This window comes from Struthio camelus, chromosome 17 (assembly GCF_040807025.1).
Source record: "Struthio camelus isolate bStrCam1 chromosome 17, bStrCam1.hap1, whole genome shotgun sequence".
NCBI classification, from domain to species: Eukaryota; Metazoa; Chordata; class Aves; order Struthioniformes; family Struthionidae; genus Struthio; species Struthio camelus.
The window spans coordinates 15129458-15144541 of NC_090958.1; the positions used below are offsets into that span (position 1 = coordinate 15129458).

General features: G+C 41.1%; 1 protein-coding gene across 1 annotated transcript in view; it reads right to left on the minus strand.

The window, feature by feature from the left end:
* Positions 1-15084, minus strand: part of TMEM132C (transmembrane protein 132C) — a 224707-nt gene that overhangs the window by 91682 nt on the left and 117941 nt on the right. Inside the window, exon 3 of the mRNA XM_068911183.1 lies at positions 5684-5830. Coding sequence (XP_068767284.1) covers positions 5684-5830 — 147 coding nt within the window. The remainder of the gene's footprint in view (positions 1-5683; positions 5831-15084) is intronic.

Here is a 15084-nt window from a genome sequence, read left to right on the forward strand (position 1 = left end):
AGGTGCTTTACGAAAAGTAGGCTGAGATATGTTGTTGTCATGACTATTGTTGTAATTATCTCAAAATTGATCTTTTTGAACTTGCACTACTGAAAGTACTGAAAAGAAAGAGTCCTTCAGCCTCAAGGAGAGTCCTTGTTCAGGAGGACTCCCAGGGAATTCGCTTTTCCTTAATGCAGCTGAGAGCTGGCCATTAAGTTGAAACTACTCAGGAGTCACAAGGTTCAGCAAGTTCTCTGCTCCCCACAAGTACCAAAGCAGCAAGACGTAAGAAAAATATTTCCTCTCAAGCAGTTTTGTGCAGACGCCTGCTTAGACACTGCAGCGGACATACGGAGTGGGCAACGGTAACTACACATACGCCTCTTTCCCGCAAACAGCTTACTCTGTTACAGAGATACAAAAGATGTTTTTCATCCTTCTTCCCTCCCCAGCCCACTGCCTTCATAAACACTCCTGACATTCAAAGCCGCAAAAGAGGAGCCATATCAAAGACTCCTTTGGTAAGCAACCTTCTAACCTTAGTCTTCTGTGCCCTAGAAAAGATACTGTTACAAGGCACAGCTGGCTAATTCTCCACCCTATGTGCAGATGTCCAGTGCGTCTTTGGCAGCCCCCATGTTCATCGGAGACAACTGTGCCCAATCTGACCTGAAGCAGGCGTTCTAAAATAAAGAGAAATCTGAAAATGCAAAGAGAGCAGGCAGATATAAATTATATGATAAATCAGATGAGAAAGGGCGGAGGGAAAGGATGTTTAAAGCAGTAGTTAAGGACTTAGCTAAATTACTATTTAAATATTGTTATTGAAAACTACATGCATACGTTCCTGTGCGTACATTTTAAGCAGACAGATGCACATCACTGCAATGATGGCCTTGGAAACTCCGAGGGTTGCACTGGTAATTTGCCAGCAGCCTAAAAGATTGCACCTAATTTGCACCAAAATTTGCATGATGCTTACAATAAAATAATCAGCAGGTCCTGACATTTATTCATACATGACTTACAAATGAATGGAAATTCTTCCTCTCTTGGGGTTCAACAATAAAAGAAATCCATCGCTGATGTCTTCGTCTTCCTCCTAAAGTAGCTCTCCAGTTTGTACAAACCAGTTTCTGCAGACACAGATGCAACCTTCTGAAAAGCTATATAATTTCCCAAGCGTCTAATAGTACAGCAGTGGCTGGATCCTGTCTCAACTATTAGTCAGAAAGATGAACAACTAATGAAAATCTTGACCCGTGAGCACTAAACGTCTGAATCCGCGCAAAAACTGTGGTGCTGCCTGCTGAGATTGCAAGGTTTGGAGGTGAGTGGGCACTACCACCAGTTTGCTGAGCTTTGCAAACCATGCACACTCCAAACTGTGCCAGGTGAAGATGATATATATTCTAAAAAATTTAGTATTGTCCATCCTGCTTATAATCTGTAAATATCCGTCTGTATGTCCTTAAATTGGGCACGGGCTGACTTGTCTTCAGGTAAAGCCAGATACACACAGTGCATGGCTTACTGCTTTACAAGTTTGAGATATGTTGTTCATAAATGTTTTACTCTTATTTTTTAAATATCACAAGAGAATGTCACTTCACAGAAATCACCTGGCCCCATACGGTGCTGCCAGGCAGAGGAAGGAGCCGCACAGAATCCCCATGGCTTTCCTGGGGTCCTCCAGGCCCTGCGATATGAAATACAACCTGGTAACATCATCAGCTCTTTGCATCTAAATACACTGATACACAGACGGTGTTAAATAGCAAAAAAAAAAAAAGAAAAAAAAAAAAAAAGCGTGCACGTGTGTGGCAGAGGGGATAAGCGATTGCGACACAGCCTGAAACACAAATATCACATCTGGAAGCGCTCTTCCTGAGCCTGGCTCTTCATCAGACAGATGACTAGAGAGCTGGGAGCCCATTGGCCTCTCCAAAGGTTCAAGGCCAAGAGGATAAAGTGCTGCATCACAGCAGTTTTCCATTATGTCAGGTTTTCTAACATGCTTCTCCTTTCTCCCACACTCAGTTTCTCCATCCGGCCAGGGAGACAGATGCCGCTGTGCTGACAGATATCCAAAGCACTGGGTGACTCCAGTTCTCCACAAACACAGTACAACAACCATGGGCCAAAACATAAGCCCATGAACAGACTGAAGGTGGCATGTTCCAGCTTACTTCCAGGCTTACGGGAATAGGGAGAGGAGCTAGGCCTAGATTAGCACTGGTAGCTTCTTCACAGTGCTTGACACCACAGTTACGCAATCTTCTGGCTTTGGCAGAGAAGCCAGCTTAAACAGTTCCCTGAACCTTGCCTGTTCCTACCCTCAAGCCATCATTCTCATCCCCACAGTTGACAGCACACCAGCTGATGGAGGCAAGCTGTAAAAAAAAAGACTATGAAATTTACTTCGATTAAAAATAGCCCTGGCTCTATCTTGGAACAACTCTTATGTGCTGTAGTGGCAATACAGAATAAACTACACAGCAAACACGAGAGCCTTTTCACTGAAGCAACACTGAGATACGGCAATGGTTATAATAGGATCCAAAAAAATATTTTCATCTGTCCTGAGGGCACACTCCAAACCTACCAGCTGTCCTCCAGAAATGAGAAGCAACACAGGAAAACAACTGCCCAAGCAGTAACCTAGGCCTCCTTCTCACTAATCAACACACTGTTGCTATCTTCATCACTAGCGATTTGAATTGCAGCACAAGCTGCATTATCAGGCATACAGGCGTTGCAGATTTCAAGCTGTTCTCAGTTACTTGCTTTAGTGGTAAAATCCATCTGAATAAATCAAAGTTAAGATGCTATGGCTCTTGCATTTAGTAGCACAAATTTAAAGAGAACAAATACTACTTATTTAAGTAGAAAAGCATGACCCACTTAAATTTTCAAAATCTAATGGTAAACAATTTGTGATGTTATACAGCTAAGATATGTCCTTTGTTTTTTATTATTTATACAATGTGAAAGGTATATTAGTTGCTAAGTGATGTTGCATCTGCATATAAAGTACTTGCCTCAAAGTGCTTACAATTTAATTATATCAATACATTAATAATGGTAGAAGGATGTAAGAAAAGCAAAGCAATATGGCAGTGAAAATGAGTAGTTCTGCTGAGCCTGGGGTTTTGTTTCCAAGGATTTGATGGGGAAAAATTGCAACAGATAACCATGGCGTGTCAGGGAGATTCCCAAGTAAAGGAGAACAGGTGGAGAAAGTACAGAATTTCCTACCTGTGGCCTCAGCAAACTCCGTGGCTCACCCCTCTGCATTATGATCAGAATAAACTTTGAGATGCAGTTTTCTCTGGCTAGCACTGAATGGTTTGTAGGAGGCAGCACTCCCATGCACGGAGAATCTATCAAGAATTTAAGTAATATTCTGACTTGCTGTGCAACCAGCTGTGGATATGTGACAATCCAAGAGGAGAGCAAACTACTCCTGTTGGTTGCAATGCAGGAGAAAGAAGCCACAGCTGTAGAAGATCTTTCATTCTCCTTTCCTGCTAGCTCACTCTCTGAGTTGTGCTGGAATTAGCTGGTCACATAACGAAAAACAATATATATTGTGCAACTAGCTATTATCATCTTTGTGACAAGGTGTGTCAATGTTCATAAAGCAATCAAGAACTAAACATCTTTATTTACTTACTTTTCAGAAAAACTCTTTTGCAAGGATAGTGGAAAACACCTCTCTGCTTAAATGAACCAACATACTTATGCATTCACTGAGTTCACTGCAGAAGATCAACCCATGTTGATGCTGGAGCTCAGAACATCTATTCTGACCTTGCTATGGAACAGTGCACATTGCCCAGATAAACTGCATCGCTAAACTAATCTGAAAAAGCTGGTGGCAGCTCAGAATGATCCCGTTATGAGCTTGCAATTCTTGGCCAGATCAAATTAGCTTAACAGAATATTTGTGCTCTGCACAGAGAGTTCCAAGTGACATTCAAAAACGACTGTAATGCCCACTGCATCATATGCTTTTCTTACTGGGATCTCAGTGCAAACACATGCCTAGCTGTCACTCCTAACTATTTAAAGACGAAATCCTTATGCAAACTCGTACTGTAAAATCTCTACTCCAATGCATTAGGTGACATATGTTGATGAGGTGGTGGGAATCAAGGTTTCTCTCTCTCCAGTTCTTTCTTGTATGTTAACATTTCATTCAAACCTCGGCTTCTCATGCTTTCGAAAGACAGGAACTATTCACATACACAAATGAAAGAGATGTTAATTAAAACATTGACTTTTATTTGCATAATCAGTGCAAAAAATATTTTTATAGCTTAATTAGACTTTATGCAAATTGGATACCAAATATTTCATTCAGTTTTTGATAACCTATTCTCATTCTGCTGCAGCAAATACACTCAGAATTACATGCCAGTTCTAAAGCCATGTTTTTCCTTTCTAACTTCTGGTAGGCACAAGTGGTTTCGTTTTCTTTTCCCTTTATGGCCCCCATCCCTCTCCTGGCAACCTCTCCACTGAAAATCTCACTAAGGGCAACGATATCAAGTGTAAAAGCATTGAATCAGTTAGCTGCTCTTGACAAGAGAAGTCAATATTCACGAAAGTCTAACATTTCCTTCACACACTGACTGGGCACACAATACAAACGTTAAAACCTGCTCAGGTTCCCTGTGCCTGAAGACAGTACCAAACCATATACATGGGAAAGCACTAACCAGCCTAGCATCCACTGAAGATTTGTTGATATTCTTCAATGAACCCTGGTCTGAGGCCAATAACCAAGTGCAGAGCTAGTCTTGCACAGATCTATACAATGAAAATGCTCTGCATGGACTAATGCACAGGAGTGTTGTGAGAATTCATTAAGATGACACCCAGGGAGAGCCAAATGATTTCCACTAAAATCAACATTATATGCCTTCATTATCTGTCCCGAGAGACAACCAGACTTACTGAACAATTGCTTGACCAACCCTCAGTAAAACCATATCAAATGGGAAAGCAGGCCTGATCACACCACTGCTCTGGTGGTGACAGTTACCAGCAGCAAATGCAAACTTCCCCTGTGCATAAGATACTTAGGGAATAGCCAAATTGGCCAGAAGAGAGATCTCTTCCAAAGCCCAGAAAGTTGACTTCTGCAGCAGAGCAGGAGGATTTATGTCATGCACGGCCTAGCAAATGCATCTCAAGTGCTGGAAGAAGCAGCTTGTTGCAGAAGGGGATTCTTTTATAATACATACAAGACAATAAATACTGAAAGCTTTGAATAATCACCCTGTACCATGCTTAAAAGTTGCAACGGCTCACTGTGGAAGAATTCATTGGTGGCTTGATGAACCAACCACGGAGGCAGTGATATCTTCAGAGAAACAAGGTCAAAACTATCAACTATTACTATATTCAGCAAAAACCTTTAAAATTAGAGAGATTCATATTTATGCCCCTCCCAAATCTATGCCTATTCTGCTCATTTCGAAATTTCAGCTGATGAATTTTATTACCTGGAAAGTGAGATACCCTGTTGTAGATCAGCAGATGGTACTGTAGTTAACATCAGTGTCTCCAGATTTCCAGGCTGGAGGTTTAATAGCTATGAGTAGTGGTTAATACGAGCCCTAAGTCTTTCAACCAATGAATGGTATCATGGATATAAATGAGTTTAATGTGCCGAGAAGATGAGGTTTCATACCTGTTCCTTGAACTTGGTGCTGTCCTCTGACAAATAACTGTCGTGGTCGAATGCTTTCCACCATTCCCCACCTCTTGTTTCACATCCCATTGCTGGGGGTCACTTGTCTTTGCACCGAGAATGTTTACACCTTTCTTCACCTTTGCCCTGTTGGAAACAGCAATTGTAAAAAGTTTGTAAGAGAGTAATTTGGGTCTGTAATCTTTGTAATGTAGCTCTGGCAAAGCAAACTCAATGCATCAGCACTAAGCTAAGTGTTAGACATGTTTTTAATCCACTAGCAAATAAAAGGACTGATAGCATGATTTCAGACCTAAGGCAAACTGTTACTTTTTTTGGAGAGAATCAACTAACTGGGTGTCTTTATATGTTCTGACAACAGCAGGCTGGGGTTATGATAAAGACTAACTATGTAGGAAAATCTGCACTCAAGCTTCTTTTCTCTCTTCTGGTAATAATTTCTCTCAAAGAAAAATTTGTCCTAGTTTAGAAGACTCAGTAAAGTTCTTTTCACCTGCATCAAGACAGCCTTGCGCTTGACCACTGCACAGAGGGATACTTTACCGGGATTTTAAAAAATAATCTATTTATACCCCTTATAGTGTCCTTTTAGCTATCAGTGGACTGGTTCATTTCATTGCTCTTTACTTGGCAATTCCCTCTTTGTGACAGCTTCCCAAGGAAACCTCTATTTGAAATTTCTGGCCTGCAGAGCATATGGCTATTGGCTAAAACAAGAGTTTGTAACTTAGTGATGTTCTTACAGGATGCAAATTTCTGTCACTGTTAGTTGTTATCTATCATGGAAAAGTTAATTGTATTTATCCAACGATGCTAATAACATCAGCAACGACTGTATGGAGGCTTAATTAAAGAACATTTGCTTAATTAAGGAGCATTTGTATGAAGAACTACCAGCAAAGACGCTGTTTGGAGGCAGAATGTTTAACTGCAGATCTTAAGATCTATTACAAGGCATCAGGCGTGAGAAATGCAGAGATACTTACGCAGCCTTCCTCTTCAAAGGACACTGAGGAACAAAATTCTGCCTGCCCATGGGACTTGTACAGGGTGATCTGTCTGCGGGGAGAAGGGTGCCGGGTGGAACTACATGGCTCTGAGATCAGCTTGGCCTCAGCATCAGAGGGAGAAGACACTGGGGTATGTATCAGAGAATGGTTCTTACGGCCCTGCAGAGACTGGCTTCACCATAGCAAAGCATGATGAAAAATTATAATTTTCTAAAACACTTATGCAACCCAAAATTTTAGTTATTGAGGAGAAAAATGACATCTACTGAGATGTTGCTTTCTTCTTGAAATCTGTAAGGATTTGGCACCTAAGTTCCTTTGAAAATACAGCTTCTATGCATCTTTAAACATTAAAACACTTAAAAAATGTAGTCGTGAATAAGTTGAGAGGGCTTGCTCCTCTTCTTGCTGCAGTTTTTTAACACCAAGACGAATTTAAGGCATTCAAGAGGAAAACAAACATTTTTCTCAGTGTAGAAGCAAAGCACTAAATTCTCTCAACTTGAAACACAGAACATCATGGAGCTTCACCAGTTACAGTCTTGCTCTAGTAAAACTACTCCAAACCCGATGTACCTCTAATGCCTTCAGACCAATTACTCAGAAGTGAAATCAGAAAAAGTAAAGAGAGAATCTAATCCATTACTGAAGGTTCATTAAAGCACTAAGCCCCATTAACTTTTCCAGTACACTAATAGTTTAAATAAATGAACAATGTAAATACATTTCATTAATATGAAAACACTACCACTGATCTTGAAATTTGTATAATGCCATAAGCTTGTATTTGGTGGTATGTATTTTAGGAAACATTTGTTGTACTGTTATTATTTAGCAACTGGAGACAAGTAAAGATTGATCATTCAGACACTTTGTTCAGCTCTTCCTTGAGATGGGTTTTGAAATAGCATAACGCCCATCAGAAACCGATACCTCGTGGCTGGATTTTGAACAGAATTACAACTTCCAGCTGCAAATTACTCTCTCCACAATGTAGACTGACATAGGCAATACCTGGGCCCCCGTTAATTAGGACGGACATTTTCTATGGCCAAGGTTAGCGGTAAAATCCACTACCAGAGGATGAAAGACCACAGTTATGATACCATTTTGTTAATTAACTACAATACAAGGCATTAAGTTGAGTGGTTTTCACATATGCCATTATATAATGCCTATTAAAAAAAAATCCATCCCAGGGTAAAGTAGGTTATGTTTAGTGAGAAAAATCAATGTTGTGATTGCACTTAACACTGGAATTAGGGTCTGAACACCCAGAAGACTGAACTTCCTAAATAAATATGCAGAAGCGCAATTTGCACTCTCCCTCTAAAAAGGGCATTGAGTTTTATATAATAAGGTCAATGGATGAATCAGAATTAAGTCGGACAGTATTGAGCCCCATGCATTTTTAAATATAATCTGTACCCAAATGTGATATGAATGTTTTCACTTGATTTTTTATTTACCTAGTGTTTGAATGCTAGCAAGAAAAAGTCTATTTAATTCCTTTCCAAAGATTCGTTGACCTTGTTATATGCCTGTGATTAACTATTAATTTTTTAAATCAATAGTGCCAGCTTTGTATATAAAAATGTGTAAGTTACAGTTCCTCAATAAACCTTGAGACCAAAGACCTGGAGGTCAAATTGCTTGAACAGTCTCCTGTATTTACCCACCTAACCTATGCAGTACATATATATTGATCATATTTACTTTAGGGAGGAAGATATGGTGACAATAAATGGAGATGATAATCAGCTGAAACACTCTAGGTTTCCTTAGCACATGGTTCTTGACTCCAACTGGCAAATTCTCCCCTTTGCCATGACTGCTTACTCAGAGGAGGCAACTGCACTGGCCAAATTTCTTTAGCTCCAGTTTTAGGAACTCTGGATGCCATGGAGCCATCTTGCATGGTGAGCCATAAACGATCCCCCATCCGCAGCTGCTTGCTTTCCCCAGGAGAGAGGAACGATACACACACCCAGGACGTTCTCAGGAGCACTGAAACTCACTCTCTAAACTTAGCTAATTCAACTCTGCTTTGTATTTTTCAAACTTTATTTCACTATTCTTTTCCACCTCTTTGGGCACCCCCTGCTCTATTTTGTATTAGCAAAAGCCAGTATTCTCTTTTGTGTTTACCAATGTGCTGCTCTGCAGAGTGTTAGAAATTGTTCAAGAGGCTCCAAGTGGATGGGCATCCTCACAAAGAGTCTTTTCCACACTGCTCTACAATCTGTAAGCACCCATCAGCACAGCTGTTAGCTGTCAGTGGGGACTTCCACCAAAGGGGAGTCCAAATCCTCCTCTCTGACGTAATTCCAGACAATTGCTGCATTTTCTGCGAGTATCACCAAATTTCCTCTGTCACTTTGACTATGTGCTCTCCATGGCAGTAGTATTACCTAAACCAAGCCCCCAAGTCTGCTGACCAGCAATAAAAAACGGGCCCTGTCCTTTTTCTAGATCTGAACGCAGACCCTGCTAAGCAACCCGCTACACATGCACAAAACTTCAAGGGCAGCTAATTTATTTGAATTTGATTGTCCATGTGCTGAAAGTTAAGCACAGTTTTTGATCTTTTGACAAAAGCAGACCTTGCAATGGAAAGATGAAAGAAACGCTGGCATTAAGAGCGGAACAGGATAGCAGAGAGGTCAGCTCCACACCCACACTGCCAAGAGGACAGAGCGGGGGGTTGAAGCTTTACAAACACATGGCAGCCAGAACGGGGAGGGACCTTTTCCCTCAAACCTCTAAGGTTATTAATTCACAGGACAGGAAATCTCTGCTCAACTTTGTCTCAAAATAACTGGGTAACTTCTCTTTCTCTCTTTAATTCTCTCAGAGGGCAGATTTAAAAATTTTGCTGGCATGTATAACAAGTAGCATCTTAAAGGCATTACAGAAAAAAGTCTCCAGCAGCTCACCTAAATATAGCTACATAACTAAGTAAAAACATTTACTTGTTTTGAAAGTTTCACAATAAATACATTTGTGTAAATTTACAATTTCCAAGCAATAGTGTATGAAGATTTTTATTTAGCACCTTATCTTCCTAACGTGTAGAACTTAGAAATGCTAATTCTAATTAAATCATTCTGATCAACTGCAGATGAAAATCCAGCTGCTCCATTTTGCTGTCCTCAAATTACAAGAAATTTCAGTATTGTTTAAAAACAATACTATACAGCTGATAGTGACAACCATCACCTATAAAGGTGGTTAACTGAAAGGCAACTGAATCAGCAACTGCCAGAGCTGAAGAAATGATTTATGATTTCAGGAGTCTCTGAGGCTCACATTATAGCTTCCTATTTAAATTTAAATCTTGCATAACTGCTCATGGTCATGAAAGGGTTCTACCACCTCCAGCAGCATGATATAGAGAGGGCAGATGGCTGAGTACTTAGCAAATGTCTTCACATGCTGTACAGTTTTGCTGACCGTGTGCTAATCCTAGAGAGCATCACCTCTAGCTCTGGAGAAAGTCATCGCCAAAGCCCAGATCCAAGCGGGTCTGTGTTGCTGGGGCTGCTGTGGTACAGATAAGAAACCTAAGGCTGAAGCTTCAGGTAGGCTGGCACAGCTGGAAGCTGATCCTTCCTATCTGAAGCCCCTGGCTAGGCAGACCCCCATCTCCCCTAGGCTAGCACTAAGGCCCTGCTGCCGGCAGTAGCCAGCTGAGCCGCAAGTGTTTATCTGCTGATGGTTTTGCTCCCTGGCCTGACTCACTGCGAGATGAGATGAGCAGCAATGCCAGTGCCAGGGAAGAGGAGAAGCGCAACGTGAGGGGCCGTGGGCTCAGCAAGACTATGCCCTCAGCAGCAGTGAGCTGTTAGGCTGTGTTAATGGTACTCTCATGCTGCATCCAAACTGAAAGACAAGGCTGCACTAGAGAATAAAAAGCTAAATCAAAACTAAATTTTGATAATCAGTGGGCTCCATAATATCTGGAAAAGTTTCCTAGATGCTAAACCTTCTGGTTCCTGTTAGACTGTTTCTTTCCAGAGGGTTATCCTTAGCTCTGCATCTTTTGTACTCCGCCTAAACAGCATCCTATTCTCAGCTGTACTCTGAGCAGAGCACCGGCTGCTTTTAGGGTAGTGACCACTGCTTTGCACAGACAGTCTTTTCAATTCACATCTGGCATCCAAGCTGCTGTGCTGGAAGACTTTTCTTTAGGAAGTATCTAAATATAAATATTAAATGCCAGTCCAGTCTAAGTGTGGGGATCAGTTCATCTGTAAGGGTAGTCCCTGGGTCACATGAGCTGAGCGTAGGCATGCCATACACACCATGATGGGGGAGGGAGAGGATGCTGCTGCTAAGTCATCTGCATTTCCTCATGCAAATCCCTGTCTATTTACATTTGTCAAGTTGATGCTTCAACTTAACAAATACTGACCCCTTTTGGTCAGTCTTCTCCGGTGCCTCGATCTTTCTTGCAACTATCTGCTAACCCTTCCTGACTGCCCAGACCAGCAGAAGCACTTGACATTACTGATTCTGAAGGTCACATTGTAAGAAATGATTTTACTGCATCTCCCAAAACCCAGAGAGCCTCTCCTGGTGGCTTGCTTCTGGGCTGCACTTTACAGTAAGTCTCTAACCTTCCCAAGTTCTGCCAAAAAGATTTCAACTTCTTCCTGCCATGATTTAAGTCCGCTCCTTCCCTTCTTTGTTCGCAGAGTAAATCAGGAGATTAAAGCCAGCTGCAGGAACTCATAAAACCCAGGCAGGAGACTAACCACAGCAATTAAGCAAGATTTGTTTTATTAAGCAAATCTTTCTCCTTTCATTTTTCTGTGTGAAATGAGTTGTTAGATCTCACTACAGATCTGAACAAGCAGGACAGACATCTGCCTTGCAAAACAACAGTCATTAAATGCCTCATTGCTGGTTTTAACAGAGAACCCCAAAGCAGAACACAGCAGAAGAAAATGACCCGGTCAGCAGCGCTGACCTTCCAAATATGCTCATTTAATTTGCAAAGTAGATGGACAGAATAAGTGTGATTAAGAGGCTACGGCATTGGGAATATGCCCCCATCAGATATCAGTCCCAGACTTCCTTCATGACTTTGCACAAGCCACAGGAAACCTGTTCGCTTTGGTCCTGCAGCAACAAACAGATCTCTACTTGTGCTTCACATGGCCTCCTCTTTGCTATGGAGGTTTTCATTTATCAGTCATATGTACAGGTAATCAGTAAAGAGGGCCCCATCTCAACTGGGGATTTCAGGTACTAACAAGCTGCTGCTAATGGCATTTCAGATTTGGTTCCTATTAAGTTGGCAAATGTGAAGTGCCATCGATAGGTGCTTTTCGGTTTCTTTGATTTCCAGATTTAAGGCACTGGCTGATCATTATTAAAAGGGAAAATCTTGATCCTCAGAGCACCCTTTCTTTTCCAGGCATTTTATTTCTCATGGAGCATCAAGAAAAGGCCGTCAGGAAATGGTTTTTGAAGAAAAGGGTAAATATCCTTGAAAATATCAAAACAGTTAATGCCTAGATATTTATCCCTCATTTTTGGCTCCTTCTCCTTTTCCTTTCACTTCTTAAAATGTTGGTCCTCTTGAAACAACTTTGAAAAAAATGCTTTGTCAAAACAAAAATTTGAAATATTTTAGTCTGAAAATGCTGCAATCAAATACTTAAGAATCTCTAAAACAGAATGCTTGAGCTTTTTTTGAATATAGGTTTAATTTTGCGAGCTGCTGAGACAGATTTCAGTATTTCTGAAACTTCCCCTGTCAGCTGAATTGGACTAAATTCAGCTGCCCCAAAATTACATATTTTGGTGACTTCACTGTTCATCAAAATTATATAAATTCCTTCCACTGCCAGTGAGGAATCCTGGGCCTTAAAATTGCTCAAGGGCTGTTCTTTTATAGTGTTTCTTACATTACTGAGATCCCCTGAGACGCTAGGAAAATTAGCTGTTCTTTAATTCCATGGGAATAGGTGCTTCACTTAAGAAGCTTTGAAGAGCTCAGCTGCAAGGCACAAGGTGGATGCTCTCAGCTGTATTTTTATTTTTTCCAACACTTTGGGATGCCCCATTTCTATGGTTAACTCTTTGTTAGCACTTCCAGGCCTCAATATCCCATTATTCATTTTAAAAGAAAAGAAAAAGAGATGGTTTCCGTTAAACTTGAATATCACTACTTAAGTGGCTGAACTAGTCAATTAAGTTTCTAATATATCTCATGGTAAAACTACTTTTCCCCAGCACTTGTTAAAGGATTATAGGAAAGATAGCGAAAAAAAGACCAAAATAAAACCATATATAAGCAGGAAGGAGTTACACAATACAGAGAATCTGCATTTGTCTTCCTAACCGAGAGGAAACACAGTCTGAATTTACGGCCTGTTACTGTCCTGCCTCCAGCAAAGATAAACGCTAAACTCCTGATGTTCACAGAAGCTGTCATGGGGCTGCTATTGCATTTCACTTGGACTCTTCAGCTCATCTGGCTTTCAGAGAAACCACCACATTTCAGCCCAGGTATCACTGAAAGGTTCTCAAATCCCTTTCTGAAAAAGGCAGAGTATTGAAACTTGAGAGAGCTCATAGGAGCCCAAAAAGCAAGGGAGCTCCTGCAATGGTTACAGTCCTACTTGGCTTCTGCCCTGGATAACTGCATTTATGGGAGTATTTAGGTAGCAAAACCACTGACATGGAGCTCAAATCTTCAGAATAGTAACAAGATAGGACACAGAGAAAAAGATGGACTGAGTTAGAAGAAAGCAAAATCTTGCACAAGACACCGCTGTTCAGCATACATCTCCAGTCCAAAGCTTTAAGAATTGGCTTTGGACAAAGCAGTTGTCATCAACTCCCACAACTAAGTATTGCAGGGTTCAGTGGGTTTATTCAAGCCACAGCTCCCAGAGTTAAGCGGGTCTGAGACCCCCAGAGCTATTAAGAAAGGTGGAAGAGGGATAACAAAGCAGAAAAATTAGCATTTTCAATAAAAAGAACCCCATGCAGCTGCTTCTTTTTGTAATCCTTAATGCCTGAGGTTGGCATCTCAAAACACAAAAATCCCTTCCCCTCAGGGAGATCCAGACCTCGTTGTGACAAGCACTGTCCAAGCACGGAAGAGAAAGATCCCCCTCTCCTCAGAGCTTACCTTAAAAGTATGAGTAAGCAGATGGCAAATACCATTTAGGAGCACAGATTGGTCAGCTCGGTGGCACAACCCTTTTTCATTGCCTTTCACCTGTTGCTCTTGGACTGGGCAATCCTGGGTTCCCAAGAAAGGCAAAGGAAGATCTCAGTGAGAGGACAAAAGTCTTCCAGTGCCTGGGAGGTGTTTTCAGCAGTGCTTTAAAATCATCGTACTCCTCACGGTAAGCATGCAATTGGCACTCTTAAGTGAGGAGGGGGCAACCCAAGTTTGCAATTTTCTTGTGATTTATTCACCCTTTCCATTTCTTTAAAGCCTGAATGAATGGAAAGACTTTTATAATCCAAAACTCAAAACAACCAACAGGTACACATGTCAAAGATCTAGCTCATGGCCACTGCAAGGAATGCAAAGAAGTTGACGCATAGTCACGTCTAGCTGAAGTCCGTGAAAAGTCTTTGCTACAGGTTCAGTAATTAAAGGTGAATATTCATTTGGAAATGCGTAATTGTTCCTTGTATGAGTGAACACTGGACACTACGCCTTCTGCTCTGTTGAAAAGCGAGTTGGAATAAGCAGCTGTCTCACACCAAACATGCTTGCAGAGAGACAGACAGACATGGGCGTTGGCAAACAAGAAGGTAGCAGGGTGAATCCAGAGTGCAGTCAGCTGCATATGCTAAATACAAGCTCATCACCTCCATGTAACTACTTTATAGGACTGAAGAGACTTTTCAGATAAATAAATGCATTGAAATTATATTCACTACTATGTGCCGTTTCTACTATTACAAAAAGATCTCTAAGCTGAATATTTGTGACATTTTCCCAGCTAGCAGAGCCCTAGCATTGCTGAAAAAAATACTTACTGTTTGCAGTATTTATTAGGATTATTACTTAGACCCCAAGTGACTTTTTGAAATAATCTTCTCCTGCAGTCCCTTTGTGTTTTTAATCCCATCTGCATCCCCCCCACTTTCAGCAGCTGTTATGGATGCAATTTTGCTATCTGCCATGCAGCCAGGAGGGTTGTGTTTTCTTATCCCTTAAAGAAATACAACATTGCTGAGATCAACTTCTAGGAGGAGGAAAGGGCAGGTGTCCTTGAAACATCAAGAAAGAGGCTGCCATTCAGTCAAATAATTGTTTCAAATGTTTTGTACTTCCAAATCTGTACAAATGATGAAAGGAAAAGGCAGATTATCAGGTGGTCCCAATACACAACA